General features: G+C 37.3%; 2 protein-coding genes across 3 annotated transcripts in view; both read left to right on the top strand.

Annotated features, from left to right (window-relative positions):
• The window catches only part of s1pr4 (sphingosine-1-phosphate receptor 4), a 525,180-nt gene that overhangs the window by 111,796 nt on the left and 395,599 nt on the right, over positions 1-17,785 (top strand). The window lies entirely within an intron of this gene.
• Positions 5,509-16,890, top strand: wu:fc11c11. Of its 2 annotated transcripts, none has more exons than NM_001431426.1 (3): positions 5,509-5,748; positions 8,844-10,109; positions 14,344-16,890. In NM_001431426.1, exons 1-3 carry the CDS (start codon positions 5,585-5,587, stop codon positions 14,786-14,788), a joined length of 1,875 nt encoding a protein of 624 aa, NP_001418355.1. In that variant the 5' UTR covers positions 5,509-5,584; the 3' UTR covers positions 14,789-16,890. The 2 variants fall into 2 exon arrangements, 1 of the variants encoding a protein (NP_001418355.1); XR_012397311.1 differs by lacking the exon at positions 14,344-16,890 and adding an exon at positions 11,571-12,188 and having other exon boundaries at positions 5,531-5,748; positions 8,844-11,431.

Here is a 17,785-nt window from a genome sequence, read left to right as displayed (position 1 = left end):
TGTACGATAGCTGTGAATGGTCAAAACACCCTTATAAAGGCTTGCTACGAGAAAAAGAGAAATTCTAACTCAATCCAAATCTTATAAGCGTGAGATTGAATTTATTTTTTAACATGCAGAGATTTCGGACTCGGTGTACACTGGATTTAAAGCTCTTTGGTTTGGTTTTTGGGTTTATGAGTACTTGCAGGGGTGTCCAAACTCATTCCTGGAGGGCCGGTGTCCTGCAAAGTTTAGTTCCAACCCCAATCATACACAGCTGGCCTAGCTAATCAAGCTCTTACCAGGCAGTCTAGAAACATCCTTGCAGGTGTGTTGAAGCAAGTTGGAGCTAAAATCTGCAGGACACCGGCCCTCCAGGACCGAGTTTGGACACCCCTGTCTTAAAGGGATAGTTCGCCAAAGAATTCTCACCATTTACTCACACTTGAGTGGTTCTATGCTTTTTTGAAGCTCTTGTGTTGAACACACAAATATTTTGAAGAATGCTGCAATCCAGCAGCCATTGATCTACATATTAGAAACATTATTATGGCCCAGGTCTAGGGAGAACAACATGGGCATAATATAAGAAGAAAAACAAATGTGAAAAAAACTTAATGCTAAAGAAAAAAAAAGACTCCCTTCGGTCGACAACCAAACTCAGACACTTAGTTGAGAGTATTTATTTTTATATATATATATATATATATATATATATATATATATATATATATATATATATATATATATATATATATATATATATTAATAGATTTATTATAGAAAAATATGGGTAATATAAATGAGCATCTCTTCAGGGTGACCACAGGCCAAAATAACAAACAAAAGAATCTATAAAGTAAATGCACTAAATTACCTATTACTATTTAAAGAAAAATACAAAAAGCTTACCTTACTCCCTAAACATTAACATAGTCAAAAGTAATCAAATAAATAGGCAGGCCACACCTACATGCTCAAACTCTCAAAATAGTTTAACGTATGAGGAACATCAATACAATATTGGTTGTTGGTCGTCGGCCGGAGGGGTGAAGGAAACCCAGGAGCTCCACTCCAAACACAGAACGCACAGAAATGAGCTCTCCGAACCCTGCTGGAACCTTATATACAGGCCTCTGAGACCAGCAGCCAATCAGAATAAGGGATCACGCCGGTATGAGATCCTATGAGACAACAGAAAAACAACAAGAAGGCGGGACAAAGAAAAAGACAGAGTACAATCCGCAATAATAAATAAATAAACTTCAGCCGTAACAAACACAAAATACTATGGAAGATGCTTTCCAACATTCTTCAAAAAATTGTCTTTTGTGTTCGACAGAAGAAAGAAGCTCAAACAAGATTGGAACAAATGGAGGAAAATTAAATGACAACAAAAATTTTGGGTGCATTATCCCATGAAAGATAACAATTTGCTTTAAAATGATTTTTAAAAGTTAACTATTTTCAAAGGCTTGATTGTGCTTGTAGACTGTAATGCAGGGCTGGCCAAACTTGGTCCTGGAAGGCCCGTGTCCTGCAAATTTTAGTTCCATTAAACATGCTTAAACCAGCTAATCAAGCTCTTTCTAGGTACACTAAAACTTCCACGCAAGTTAGAACTAAACTATGCAGAACACCAGCCCTCCAGGATCTAGTTTGAACACCACTGTTTTAGTATATCTATTAAGACCTTGAATAGCTGGTTTAGGTGTGTTTGATTGGGGTTGGAGTTTAACTCTCCAGGACACCGGCCTTTCAGGACAGAGTCTGGACATCCGTGCTCTAATATGTTCATGCTTTTTGTTTTTAAAATACAGATTTTTTTTTTCATTCCAAGCTGCTGTTTCCATTGGTTTTAAAGTGGTCTGTTGACTTTCTTGCTCCTCCATTAGATTGGTTAGCTTGCCCGATGTGTTCTGTTTCACTTTCGACCAAGTGCATGTTTATCGGAAATGCAAATGTTATGGGTCATGATGTCGGTCAAGCCAGGAAGATGCTCAATTCTGTAAAAGAGAATGTCTCCTTTTCCCTTTACGCACTAACTAAAGTTTAAATCGTGGAATCATAAACAAGGTTCCCTTTAAACATGCTGTATTGTATTCGGAAAATAAAGAGGCGCAGAGAGAGAATCATTAAGATTATTGATTTTTCTTCAGCTTGGTCTCTTTATTTATAAAGGGTCGCCACAGTGGAATGAACTGCCAACTTATCCAGCATAAGTTTTACACAGCGGATGCCCTTCCAACTGCAACCCAGAACTGGGAAACACCCATACAAACTCACTCGCACACATACACTACGGCCAATTTAGGTTATTCAATTCACTGATGGCACATGTGTTTGGACTGTGGGGGAAACTGGAGCACCCGGAGGAAACCCACACCAACACGGATAAAATGCAAACTCCACACAGAAATGCATCTGACCCTGCCGGGACTTGAACCAATGGCCTTCTTGCTGTGAGGTGACGGTGCTAACCACTGAGCCACCATGTCCCCCCATTCAAATTATGCTCAGTCATTATTTCTCAATGCTAATGTTGCAAACAGATGTAAACAACTTTTTTCAACTAATTTAATCCATTTTTGTTGATTTTGTAGTCAGTTTAATCTCAGATACTACAGTAAGGATGTTTATAGGACAGATTAATCAATTTGAGATGGCCAATAGTCTTTTAAAGACTCATTTAATTGGGACACACATATTTAGTTACTTCATCCAGTCCTTGTTTAGTGAGTTTATGGACAGTCATTCATTTATTTTCCTCTGGCTCAGTCTATGAGTGTCCAAACTTGGTCCTGCAAGGTCAGTGTCCTGCAAAGTTTAGTTCCAACCCCATCTGACACACCTGGGTTAGCTAGTCAAGCCCTTACTAGGCTTTCTAGAAACATTCGTGCAGGTGTGTTGAGGCAGGTTTGAGCCAAAATCATCAGGACACCGACCCTCCAGGACTGAGTTTGGACACCCCTGGCTTAGTCCCTTTATTTATGAGGTGTAACCACAGTGCAATGAACCGCCAACTTATTCAGCTGTGTTTTATGCGGATGCCCTTTTAGCTGCAACCCAGTGCTGGGAAACACCCATACACTCTCACATTCACACATATACACTTAAAGCTTATTTAGTTTATGCCAGTGGTTCTCAAACGTTTTTCATCAAGAACCACCTCAGAAATAAATTGTCTCTCCAAGTACCACCAAAATGAGCAGTATTGAAATACAGTAGCGTAGTAGGCCCAGTAAAGCAGCTACAGCTCTGCACAGTTTAAAAAAAACGTGGCAGATTATCTCAGAAATATAGGCTATATGTCATATATGGCGTATTACATGTATATACATCCTTTTGGTAAATTTTGAAATGTGTGTAGCATGTACATGACAAATTTCATTCCTCTGCGTACCACTAGTGGTACACGTACCACAGTTTGAGAACCACTGGTTTATGCAATTCACCTATAGCACGTGTGTTTAGACTGTGGGGGAAAACGGAGCAGTTAATAAACATTTTAACATTTAATATTGATCCGTGAGAAAGCTCCTGTTTTGCCAGATACAATGAGCTTGTCTTATGTTTCATTTTTGTTGTGTCTGAATGAGCTGGGTGCAACTGGAAACATTCTTTACAATCATTTCTTCCCCAGGCTACTGTCAAAAGTTGGTATTTTGGAGTAAGAAACATGAGCTGACATGAAGTAGAGCTTGTAAATGTAACTTCCTATCATTAGTTTGTCAGAATCAATTGCTAATTATTAATTTGTCAGAATCAATTGCTAATTATTAATATTTGTTAAATGAGCTATCGTTTTAGTTGTTTTATGATTTGTTAAAGTTAGAACAATTAATCCGTTTTCACAAAGAGCCCAAAAGTTCACTTTTAAGACCTTACTGTTGTGGATTAATTAGTTGTTTATTCCTTATGAATTGGTCATAGTTCCCAAGATGTTTTTTGTAGATATTGAATACCTTAAAAGTAGGCCCAGACACAGGCCTGGATTGGCTAATCGGGAGGACCGGGAGAATTCCCGGTGGGCCTCTCCGTTTTTTGGCCGCGAGGGCCGGTATCCCTAGCTCCAGAATCTGTTGCTCTCTGCAGTCACACTTTTTTAATTTATTTATTTATTTACTTGACCACAGCCTTCTTATTCATTATTTTACCGCAGCTCTGCTCTTTTTATCTATTTTCTCGTAGCCTTGTGAGCAGGATGCAGCCTGCAGGTCAATGATGATATAAGTAGATAAGTCAATTCTTTTAAAGTACAGCTGTTGTGGTACAGTGGATAGCAAGATAGACAATGACGTCGCCATCCTGGGTTCGATCCTCGCCTGCCTAAGATTTTTTTTTTTTTTTCATTTTAATTGTTAAGGCATATTATACTGTAAGGGTTGTTGAACATTTGAAGTTCTAAAACAGCTGTTTTCTCGAAAAAAATAAAAAATAAAAGACGTGATAGTGTAATTAGAAACTGATTTGGAAATGACCTTATTTTAATATAGTCAGTGGTGAACTGAGGTGGGCCGCTCTAAGGCTTGAAACCCCAGGGCTGAAAAAGAGTCCCACTCCGGACCTGGCCAGACAGAATATGCAGACATTTTTTGTTATTTTTGCGCATCATTTTGTAAAAAAAAAAAAAAAAAAAAACTGTAGATTAATGCAGAATTATTTTAGGAACATTCACAACTAAAAACTAAATAAAAAAGGAATACCTTTTAACTTTTATTTAATGTTCACAATGCAATTCTAATTAGATCCACTTATTTGGTATACAAAGCAAGTTTCCCATATAATATCTCTACTGAAAAACAGGAAATATTACTTTACAAACTGCACTGTTAATAAATAATGAACATTTTAAAATTAATATTATTATATCGCAATAATATTAGTGAAATTAATTTAAAACTGAATAAATTAAAATTTACATAAGTGCATAGACTCAATAGTGGGCTCAAAATCTGTGTATTTCTGCATGCGCAGATATTCCCTTTATTATTCAGGAGTCGCCACAGCAGAATGAACCGCCAACTTAATCAGCATGTTTTACACAGCGGATGCCCTTCCAGTACTGGAAACAAAAACACTAATATTTACTATAAATTACTAGTTTTTTTCATAATTTTTGAATTATGTGGTAATTTATGTTAATAAAAAGTAACTTATTCAAAAAACAATTCTAACATTTTGTTCCATGTAAATTTAGAGGTACCACAATGCCTTATCTTTCCAAAGGCTTTAAATACCACAACCACTCGTCGCTTTGGTTCATCAGATTAAATTACCAAATATAAATGACTATGGAGTTAACCACTCTATCAGGGTGCCAAATGAGGCCCTACTTTAGTCCTGTCGAGGTATGTTTGTGTGTCCCCCCATTCCTGCAGAGGTAACTGAGGGTGTGTGTGTAATGCATATCAATAGATTTCGCCCAGGTTCCCGCTGCCTGAAGTATTGACCAATGATATCGCAGTATACTGGAACAGACATGAAAAGCAACCAATCAGGGTGCAGCGCTCTCAGTAGGACCGCCTTCCATGCACGAGATTTATTTGCTGCAGCGAGTTCGAGTTGTTTGCGAGTTGCGACCAGTGTTTCATATACAAAAATGGATGAAACGAATGAAAACAGAACTGATGAGTGTGTTGAGGATAGCAGTGAGGATGAAGATGAAACGCTTGCTTCGGAGGAATCGTCAGACGAAAGTGCCGCTTCCAGCGCGGACTCTGGAGAGGAGATGTTCCTCGAGGCGATGGACCCCGTTTTGAATGGGTAATTTGATTAAAGCTTCTTAAAACAAGATTATCTGGGATTTAAAGTGCAGATTGTTAGATTGTTTAATTTATTTTGTACATTGCATCTTCAATTATATAATGTCAGTGGTGAACTATGTATGATTGAATGAAAATTAAAAAAAATAATAATAATCTGCTTACAGTTTTTTAGAGTTCATTGTTTCCTCACAAGAGCAATTACAGCGTTATTGATGTAAAAATTAAAGTTATTAATTACTTAAATTAAGTTCAATGAGGAAGTATATGTTAACATTATATTGAAATATCTGTTTAAATTAACCAAAATAACTCCCACAGAGTTATGGGATCAGAAAAATATCAATCTGTAAACATTTGTTTTTATTTTAAATTAGGAAAATAAATAATGGATGTGACAAGTCAGCAAGTTTGCAATTTACAACATACTTTGTTAGTAATTCTTTAAATTAAACTGCACAACCCAAAAGAAACAATGCTAAATAAAAAGGTTGGCTCTCTAAAAAACAAATATGATTCATTTTATTTTTTTGCATTTATGAGGGAAAAGCTGTTATGGATGTGAATTTGCAACTTGTTTGACTTTGTCAATGTTTTCAAATAATTATATTTGATTAACCAGATACATTTTGAGTATTTTAAAGTACTGTATAAACACTTGGTTGCACAAAAAATGTAGAAAAGGTTTCACAAGGTTTCACTTTGGTAAAAACGTTTTTTTTTTTCATGGCAAGGTTGTCATTTGCATGGAATTGCTCACAATACAAACTTACTTTGATAATGGTCCTAGGTTAATTGTCTACTTCACAAGTAAGCAATATTTTCTGACAATTACTATATATTTAAAATATTTCATTGAACTTAAAGAAAGTAATATTTGAATGATGCTTTGCTAAACTTGTCCTTTTTAAAACTGCTTTAACCATTGAAATATAGCTGATGAACTTTCTTAAGAACTGAAGGAGTTCCCCCGAGTCATGAAATTTCTGGAAATCTATAGAATAGAAGTCGTTTTGCAGACGTTGAAAGTAAAAAAAAAATGTTTTGTCCTAGTCATGAAATTTCTTTTGTTCTAGTCAAGGAATAACAGGAAATCTTGTTTGTCACTATGAATTATAGTTTTCATTTATCAGAATCTTCATCAATATTTTAGAAAAGATTTTGAATCTTATCTAAAAATGTTCTTTACCATATTTTTTAATTATGTCTTATTTATTTACGGTAAGGTGATTTTTTTTTTTTCAGCTACATTTTATTCTTTTTTTTAACTCATCAACTGGCATGCGATTCAAATACAATAACCAGATTATTATTATCTGAGGGTAACGCGTCATGATGATGTTAACACAATCTCACGAAAATGCGTAACTTTTTGATTTAGTGGCTATTATTGTATGCATTCTTATGATCTCATTCGTACAATTCAGTATGATTTGCTCATGCCCCAATGACGGTTGAGTTTACGGGCAGGGTTGGGTGCCACGCCTTCTTTTTAAAATTGTACATTTTCGTACGACTGAATTCGTACGAATTAGCCACTAAACTGACAAAATGTTAAATAGTTGCATTTCCTTGTGAAATTAGACTGGAAAATTTACATTTTAAGAGCTTTGTCTTCAAAATGACCACTTCAAGGACTTGGTGATAAAAATAAACGACAGAAAATCTGATTATTAAGTTTGTAAAACTACTATTGAGCTATCAAAAATAGAGAGGGAGCGGTCACAGACACACAAAAGGTAATAAAAATGTAATTATTGTTTTCATGGTGACTATTAAAGTCTTCTCAAACAAAATTTGCGCTTTTAACAGGGGTATTATTTTAACTTACTCTTTTAATGTTATATTGTTAATTCATAAGCACAACAGTGACCTGTTTTTCCATTCTTTAGATGCATAAAATTGAAACTTTGATCTGAATCCGTTTGTTAAGTCGTGACGCGTAAAATACTGTTTCCAGGTCCAAGCAGCTACTCATTTGAATTGAGAAAATATTCGTTTATGACCACTTTTTAGTCCTATCCACAATAAAGTGAGTTTTTATATAGAATCTTGGTGTGCACATCAGCCCTGCTGCATCACAGACACCAATTTATAATTTATAATCAATTTATATTTAATCAATTTAATTTATATACCAATTTATATTCACTTTCTGAGCACCTGATATTAGGCATGTGTGTGTGTTTGTGTGTGTTTGTGTGTGTGTGTGTGTATGTGTATATATATATATATACAATTATATATATGTGTATATATAATTATATATATATACAATTATATATATATATATATATATATATATATATATATATATATATATATATATATTTATTACGATCGTGATCTTCGAAAGTATTATCAAACTTTTTGGAATTCAGCCAGAAATAGGAAGAAAATCTAATTTATTTTTCAAGTCAAGATATGATGACATTGTTTATAGAAGATTGGACACACGAGACTCACGCATGAACATTTACTCAAAGGAGAAGAACTAAATTGTCTATACTGCAACAGAAACCAAACTGTTAAACGTATTCTTGTGAAATGCCCCATTTTTAATGTTATAAGACAACAATTTTTATCTGGAGAGACTTTAAATATTTTTAAATGTGAATTCTTCTAAAATTGTACAAGTTTTTTCAAAAGGAATCCCTAAACTGTTTCAGATTTTTATCGTATATATTATTATCATCATTGTTATTACTATTTCTGTATTTTATCTTGTGTATTGTTTATTGCTGTTGATGACTTTTAATTGTCAGAATATTTTTATAATTATAGAAAAGCGGTATTTATAAAATGTGGTAAACTTTATCTCTTTTTTTAGCCATGACATAGCCATAGAAGCTGAAATGGCAATAAGTTTAAAACTCTCCCTCTCAAAAGTATTATTGCTTTGTAAACAATTATTATTAGCATTTGTTGAATCTCCCATTACAGCTTGATAGAGTGCTTGGACCTGGAAGCCACTTCGTGTCACAATTAACAAGTGAATAAGCACAATTCTCATTTGCAATTGTATAGGCGCTATTTAAATAATTATTACAGGTGGCCGTGTCTATGTGTCTGACCTATTGTTTTTTTATGCAACAGGTTTATAGATGACTCTGATGAGGATTGGTCTCCAGAGGTCACCCCACTAAAGAAGAAGAGAAAGGGTCCGTCTTCTGTTTCTCCATCCCCAGCAAAGTCTCGTAGAACTGCTTCACCTGGCTCTGCACGGAGTGCCAAAGGTAGGAAAGGCAGCGTGAGACGATCTTTACCATTTTCCTGCAGTATCCTAGAAAGCAAGTGGAAAAGTGTAGATGAGCCTGATATTGAGCCGCCTCAGCTATTGTTTAAACCCAAACGTACACCCGGTCCACAGTTGATATCCACTTCGTCATGCAGCGTTCTGCAGTATTTTCAGTTATTCTTTTCCAAATCAGTGATGCAGAAAATTGTAGATCATTCAAACATCTACGCCTCCATGCATACAAACGAAAAGAAGAAACCCTGGAAGAACATCACCATCAAAGACCTGAAATCATTCATAGCCATGGTGATTTACATGGGCATAGTGAAATGCTTCAATCTGACAGATTATTGGAAGAGGACAGACTTTTACAGTCTGCCCTATCCTGCAAGGATCATGTCTTGTAGAAAATTTCTTAGCATGTGTTGGGCTCTCCATCTTAGTAATCCCAAAGTGGATGCAGAAAATGACAAGAAGAAAGGAACACCTCAATACGACCGGCTGTGTAAGATCAAACCGCTGTACCAGGACATTAGAGATGCTTGTAAAGCTTCATTTCATCCTCATCAGAACATCTCCATCGATGAAAGAATGGTGGCGTCAAAGGCTAGACATGGCCTCATACAGTACATGAAAAATAAACCCACAAAATGGGGGTACAAACTGTTTGTGCTGGCAGATTCCCTCTGCGCCTACACGTGGGACTTCTTCATTTATGAGGGAAAGGTGAAAACGGAGCAGAGGAAAGGTATAAGTTATGATTCTGTCATGGCGCTGATTGATGAACGGGTGTTGGGCACTGGATACAAGCTGTTTGTCGACAACTTTTACACCAGTCCCACACTCTTCAGAGATCTGCTCAGCAAGAAGATCGGGGCTTGTGGCACGATTCGAGCGAATCGCATTGGCCACTCAAAGACTCCAGCTCCTCGTGGGAATATTCGCTGGTTTAGAGAAGACGGTCTGCTTTTTGTTGAGTGGAAGGACAAGAGAGACGTGCTGATGTGCTCCACCTTTCATAAAGCGTATAACGGAGACTATATAAAGCGGAATGTGAAAGGAAAAGGTGGCGTTTGGACTCCTCAGGATTTCCCCGTGCCAGCTGCTGTGTTGGACTACAACAAGTAAGTTTATTTCCAGTATTTTATAGAGGTGTAACAATATTTTAATTGAACCTAATGACCCATTTTTATTGAGAGGTATGGTTTGGTATAGTATGGTTTGCATTCATGTCCATATCCACTGTCAGAAGTTCCAAAAAAAAAAAAATACTGTACCATACCTAGCACAAGAGAATGGTACCAATGAAACCAAGAGAATGGAACCATACCACTCCGTGGAAACAAGGCATAAAGAGCATGGTAGACCCCACTATAGAAACTGCAATACTCTTGTAGTGTTGCCAAACGCATTAAGTTTGGTACCAATCGATACATTTTTAAAACATTTAACATTAAAGTGCTCTTAAGCACGTTCTTAAACCGCTGGATGGCCAATGTTTTCACATGCTTAACACAAATGGCCAGTAATTGGCCATGACGGTCATCAGTTCACCATTCTGAGTGCGAATACAGACACATGGACACAGGAGGGATTTAAAGTTGCGTCGATCAGCTGGTCAGTCTATGAGCTGACATACAAGAGATCCGCTCATGGATCCGCTGATCTACACGGCTTTTAAATGCTCCATGTTTGTGTATCTGTGTTTGCACTCGGTGATGAGCTGATGATCTTCATGGCCAATTACAGTCATTTCTGTTGAGCATGTGCACAATGGCCAATCAGCGGTGTTTAAGAACATGTGCTTAAATTTTAGAGGGAAATTCTCAGTGTCAATTGGTACAGAATTCGATACTTTTGACAACCCTTTACTCTTATACCATACAAAGGTACTTCCCACAAAGCGTCCTCAATGAGTCCCTGCACCCCGTCCCTAACCCCTTCCACCCTAGCAAGACAATGATACAGGACAGAGAGGCAAATCTTTAGTGACGTAAAATAAGCAAAAGTCACAAACATGGAGCACAAGTGCTCAACCCTGTACCTTTAGCTCCAATCCTGATCAAACACACCTGAACCAATTAATTATGACCTGAACAGCACTTGATAATCACAGGCAGGAGTGGTTTGATAGATTGTATGGCTTGTTTCATATGCAAACAAGAATCTGCATCTAAAAAGGTGTGAATCAAATGACCTACAGGAACTCAAGAGTTGTGACCGAGCTAAACCATTTGGGTATCTCCAGGGGGAGGTTATATTCTTTGTTACAGAGTAATGTCTCACTGACAGTACTTTGGGTTAAGTTACTTGAAGATCGACGAGTTAAAACATCACTGCTGAGGAACTGCACTATTCATTGTCTTTAATAAAGTTTTCTCCCTGTAAGAACTTAAGTCAGCTTACTTAACTTATTTTATGTATTAGAGCAATAGTCACCAAACTTGTTCCTGGAGGGCCGGTGTCCTGCAGATTTCAGCTCCAATCCTAATCAAACACACCTGAACAAGCTAATTAAGGTTTTACTAGGTCACTTGAAACATTCAGGTAGGTGTGTTAAGGCAAGTTAGAGCTAAACCCTGCAGGGACACCGGCCCTCTAGGACCGAGATTAGTGACCCCTGTATTAGAGCCACCCAAGAACGGTTAAGCCAAATACAACTAAATCTGACCGATTAATTGGGGTTGCAACTGAAATCTGCAGTACGGTAGATCTCCAGGAACAGGGTTGTTCACCCCTGCAATAAAGCATACCTACCTCTGAAACACTAGTAGGCAGTAGGGTTTCCAGTTCGACTGTGTCAAGTTTTTTTGCCGGTGTTTTGTGATATGCGTGCAATGATACTGTAGAAGTAGCTCAAACTCATACTCATTCTAGGAAGAGGCAGGAATTGAAAAATGTTTAACAACTTTGATCATAAAATAAACACAAAACAAATGTATCCTTTCAGAGTTCTTAAGCGAGACTCAAGACTTGTTACACACTCCCGCCACTGATCTTGCTCTGCCCCCATGGCTCTCAGCTAGGGTTGTAACAGTATGAATTTTTTACGGTATGATAATCGTCTAAAACAATACCACGGTTTGACGGTTTCGCGGTATACGGTATGTTACAAATGTTACAAAATAATAGAACAGTGAAGCAAATTTGACTTTTTCCAAATAATATATTTTTAGTTACTATAAACAACACCACTTACAACGAACAAATAAAAAATAAGAAAACAATAAATAATGTGTCAAAGTCCAAATAAAGTCCAAATAAACATGGTGCAAATCCTCAGTAAAAAAATAGATATAAATATTTACTATACTATAAATAGTTACATAACGAAACTAGATTCAATATGGAACATCCTTAGGTTTTATGTGCCAGCATGGATATGGTTGTCTGTGGATATGGATTTGGTTGTCTGCATTGAAGACAAACAGCTGCACCTTCATTTGCGTCTTTTGAAAACAGCAAGAGCAGCAGTTCGTCTTTGCTGTGTCACTGTTTTGTCATGTTTCTGTGCTGCTGTGCATGCAAAAGTACTTAGTATGAGAATTATTTCATGCAAAACTTCTTTTTTTTGCGTTTTATTTAGCCGCGCATAAATGTATGCCTATCTCTCATTCCGTGTTGTTCAAAAAGCTCATTGTTTGGTCCACAAACAAAAGCGAAACCTATGCTTATTGGTTGTGATATAGCGAGTTTGAACCAATCTGGGCATGGAGGAGGGATAATGCATCAATGTATCATGTCTGGTTTGTCCGGAGACACAGTGACGAGCGTTTCTTTGTCAAATCAGCGTGGTCAAATTTTGATGACGTAACCGCACTGATTCCGGAGCCTCTGAAAGTCCACGAATGTTATGTATACAGCACTGGAAAGCTGAGATTCTCTTCTTTATGCCAATCTTTTAATTGTATGAATCGGATCAGCGGATCAAAAGTTATTAAACATTTAAGAGCAATACTTATTTTTAGCCGCGGGCGGCTGTCTCGGTCTTTAAGGGTTATAACCGTTGATATGCAATTGTTCATGGTATGATAATCGTGCACGTTCAAATCGTGGTAGACCGTCATACCGGTATATTGTTACAACCCTACTCTCAGCCATGCCCATTTTAATGCCTTGTTTCCACTGAGTGGTACAGTTCGGTACGAGTCTCCTTTATCAGGCTTGTGTCTCCACTGCCAAATGGTACTAATAGAAGGAATATCAGAAGCACATCAATGATCATGCGTACATTGTCATTATTATGAGCTGAAGTTCGGTATTTCAAATATAGACGCATGACAAATGCATACAAATCTCTAGAGAAAGTGAAACAACTCGCACTCTTTGACGACCTCATAAACAACAACAGGACACATGGCAGATTCACATCATTTGGTACCCTTTTGTTGTGCTAGGTACCCTTTGGAAAGAGTACCCAAAAAGTGGTACAGTTCGTTTTTTGGTACCTTTTGACAATGGAAACGTCCTATAATAACCAAGCTGACCAATCACAGATCTTGCACTCTGCATTGTCAACATTTTCTGAGAGGTTTGCACCAGAGTACAGCAAAGATCTCACCGATTTATGTATATTGACCTTATTCATGAGGTACGGGCCCCGCCATTGGAATCTTTTTGGCTCAAGGCTTCCAGTCTCACTTCCGATTCAGGTTTATAATGTCTAAAAATGAATGGAAGCTCTAAAACAATCAGAAAAATGAGCACACATCTGCATCACGGAATAAGGTCAACATAGAGATCCATGGTGTGTTTGAAGAAGAGCCTTAACTTAACCGAACATTCTAACCCCCGGTTTCACAAACTAGGTTTAAGGCTCAATGTTTGAGCTGTCTCAACTCAAATAACTTGTGGAGAGATGTCTTAAATATGTCAGTGTCATTTTTTTGTCTCCAGGTGCAAACCAGTAATATTTTTTTAAGGCCATTTTTATAAATGTGTCTTAAATAGCCTAATTAAACTAAGGCCTAGTCCTGGCTTAAACTGAGCCCTGTTTGTGAAACTGGGCCTAAATGTACTGTACTGCGACCTTGAAGTGTTTATTGCTGACAATTCTGCTCTGGAGATATTTGATTTTAGTTTACCACGACCAACTGACAGCACTAAACAGAAATATGTAACCCCACGCTCTACAGTTTAAGTGTAATTATTCCTATTATAAGGTCAAAAGTGCATCTAGTGTCCCTTAACATAGCTGGTTTCACACTATAATCCCTGCCCTCTCAGCAAACTGAACCAAACCATACTATGGCTCCAATACTGTGAACCAAACCATACTGTTACACACCTGATATTTGAGCATTTGTTTCATCAATTGAGTTTCATATCTTATAAATTGCACATTTCTTTTCATTACAGACACATGGGAGGAGTGGATGTGTCTGATGCACTAATCGGATATTACACAGTCCTCCATAAAACAAAGAAGTGGTATCGGTCCTTTTTCTACCACTTTGTGGACATCGCTGTCGTCAATGCCTTTATTCTGCACCAGCAGATGGCCAAGTCGAAGAACCAGAAGGCCATGACCCAGAAGGTCTTCCGCGAGACTCTGGTTGCAGAGCTTGCAGGAATAAGGGCTGGTTATCCTCCTGCACGCGAGGCTGCTATTGCTTCTACTGACAACCACCTGCCCAAGTACATCAAAGGCGACAGTACATTCGGAAGACGGAAATGCAAATTGTGCACCCATAAGACTCCAATCACGTGTGTAACGTGCCAGGTGCACTTGTGCTTTGTACCCAAGCGTGATTGTTACACTAAATGGCATGAATCCGGTAACTCTGATTCTGACACCGAGTAAAGTTGTCGAGTCCAAACTACTATCATTTATACTTTTATAAAACAGGCATGGTCAAAGTGCAAAAACACAAGAAATCCAAAGATCTATCAAAAGTGCAACATGAAACTACTAAGACATTCATTAAAGTAACACTTTTATTTGAAAATAGCCTAATTTTACAAGTCCACTAGAATTCAGTAGTTGAGATTTACCATTTTTGAATCCATTCAGCCAATCTCCACGTCTAGCGGAAGCACTTTTAGCTTATGTAATCGAGGTCAGGTTGTAAACCTCACCCATCAGACCTCTAATAAGCAGCAGACGCTAGAGGCCATGGTCTTTAGGCTCTTGGTTATGCTGTGTTAACACTAGACGTTTGAACAAATCGCGATATCCATGCATAAATAGACGAGTGAACATTTAGAGTTTACTCGCTTTATTTCAGATTCATTAGCGCACATTCACGTGTTTATGTGCTTTATGAAGGCTGAAAAACAGCGTCGATTCGTTTGGAGCCTTGTCACTAGTCCACTAGATCCTTTCAGAGATGCACCCAGCTCTGTGAGTTCATAAACTCCTAAGTTCCAGAAACCGCACCTGGATGATGGAGGCTTTCAGCAGTGCTTCAGACTGAGCCACCCCAGTTTGATGAACTGTTGTCCAGTGTCGGCAGGAAGATTTCCCCCCGGAACACCAACAACAGGCGCTACGTCATAATCACGCCCCTATAAGACAAAGCTCATGATTGGTTTACACAGCTTGGATGTCCGCTAAAGTTTACATTTTCCAACATGAGTGAAATGTGAGATAAGCCCATCAATCACGCAGCTTGCTCAACTCACGCCATTTCGTTCGCGGCAATTGTGTCATTTGCGTGTATTGCGCCGCAGGATGTCTATTCGTGTCTTTGCATTGACTTGACAGGTAAATCACTTGCGCTTGCCACCGCTTTCGTGTCTGGTGTGAATGCAGCATTAGAGCGACCGACTTCCATGCATTGAGTCGCTGGTTCAATCCTAGTTCGGAGCGGGTTGGGTGGTGTAGGACCTGCGGGGTTGCACTTAGCTTAGCATAAATCATTGAATTGGATTAGACCATTAGCATCTCATTTAAAAATAGAGTTCCTATAATAAAGCTTGACTCCTGAAAGTTACTGTTTTCCAGGTCAATATGTCTAGAAACTTTTCTCTTATTCTTTTATAATAATCAAGGAACTTTGATGCGGTAAGCTAGAATTGCTCCCGGCAGACTTGGAAATCAGCTGAAATGGTTTATAAATGGTTGAACTCCTCGTTTTAACTCTAGGGGAGTTGTAAAAGGGGACGTTCATTGTAAAAAGTGGAGTGTTCCTTTTAGATGGTTGTTTCACCCAAAAACGAAACGCTTGTTATTAAATACCCACCCTTATGTTGTTCCAATCCCCAGAGACCTTCACTCTACTTCTCAAGTTTCACCTAAAATAATTCAATAATTCTCATCCTCCATAGGCATTAAGGTTCAGTGGTTCAGTCGGATTATCAAGCTATAGGAATAATTTTGTGTGCATATAACAAAACTAACTTTATTCAACAGTTTCATCTTCTCAGTGTCAGTATATTGCACACATTCATTCAATAATGCATACCTTTCCCCAATGCACATGTGTCACTTCTTCTTCATGAAATAAAGCAAAAGAATCTTACGAAACATGTTATAGGTATGACACACATATCGCTAACATGAACGTGCGCTCTATACTGACACTGAGGAGTTCTTCTCACTTTTAAATAAAGTTGCTATCCTAGTTTTATTTATTTGAAATGTATATTATTTTTATTATTTTGGATAGGACGGTGAAGAGTACTGACAGGAAATCTTGTAGAGCAGAGAGAGAGGAATGATAGCCAAAATACCTTAAGCTTGGAATCGAACTGTCACCGTGAGCTAAAGCTGTGTAGTTAATCGAAATTCAGTTTCGATTTTGGCTTCCGACAATTGTGGACAAAAAAAAGTAAATCGATATAAAACGATTATTGTATCTATCTATCTATCTATCTATCTATCTATCTATCTATCTATCTATCTATCTATCTATCTATCTATCTATCTATCTATCTATCTATCTATCTATCTATCTATCTATCTATCTATCTATCTATCTATCTATCTATAAACTGCTTTAATCTATCTATCTATCTATCTATCTATCTATCTATCTATCTATCTATCTATCTATCTATCTATCTATCTATCTATCTATCTATCTATCTATCTATCTATAAACTGCTTTAATCTATCTATCTGTCTGTCTGTCTGTCTGTCTGTCTGTCTGTCTGTCTGTCTGTCTGTCTGTCTGTCTGTCTGTCTGTCTATCTATCTATCTATCTATCTATCTATAAACTGCTTTAATCTATATTTATCTATCTATCATCTATCTATCTATCTATCTATCTATCTATCTATCTATCTATCTATCTATCTATCTATCTATCTATCTATCTATCTATCTATCTATCTATCTATCTATCTATCTATCTATCTATCTATGCATCCATCCACGCATCTATCTGTCTATCTATCTATCTATGCATCCATCCACGCATCTATCTGTCTATCTATCTATCTATCTACGCATCTATCTGTCTACGCATCCATCCATCCAATAATCATAATTACAATTTTAACCAATATAATTGTGATTTGGGATTTTTCCCATAATCAAGAAGTCTTACCGTGAGCACCTCTGTGTTATATGTTGACACACTTAACCGCTAGGCTATTGGCACTGATACTATTTTAATTTCATGTGCGCAAAAAATTATTTTCATAGCCTGGGAATATTTAACTTGAACCACAGAAGGCATAAGGTCAGTTTTGTGAAAGTTTTTGGTATTTTTCTGGATTTTAAACAACATGGACTTCATCAATATGCAATCTGAAGATTAATGAAGGCCTCAGGGGTTTTGAATCACATTAGGGCGAGTAATTAATAATATAACTTTAATTTTTGGGTAAACAAACACTTTAATGATATTTTAA

The sequence above is a fragment of the Danio rerio genome, chromosome 22, assembly GCF_049306965.1.
Source record: "Danio rerio strain Tuebingen ecotype United States chromosome 22, GRCz12tu, whole genome shotgun sequence".
NCBI classification, from domain to species: domain Eukaryota; kingdom Metazoa; phylum Chordata; class Actinopteri; order Cypriniformes; family Danionidae; genus Danio; species Danio rerio.
The sequence above is the reverse complement of the archived record's forward strand: the minus strand, read 5'-3'. Positions and strand labels throughout refer to the sequence as shown.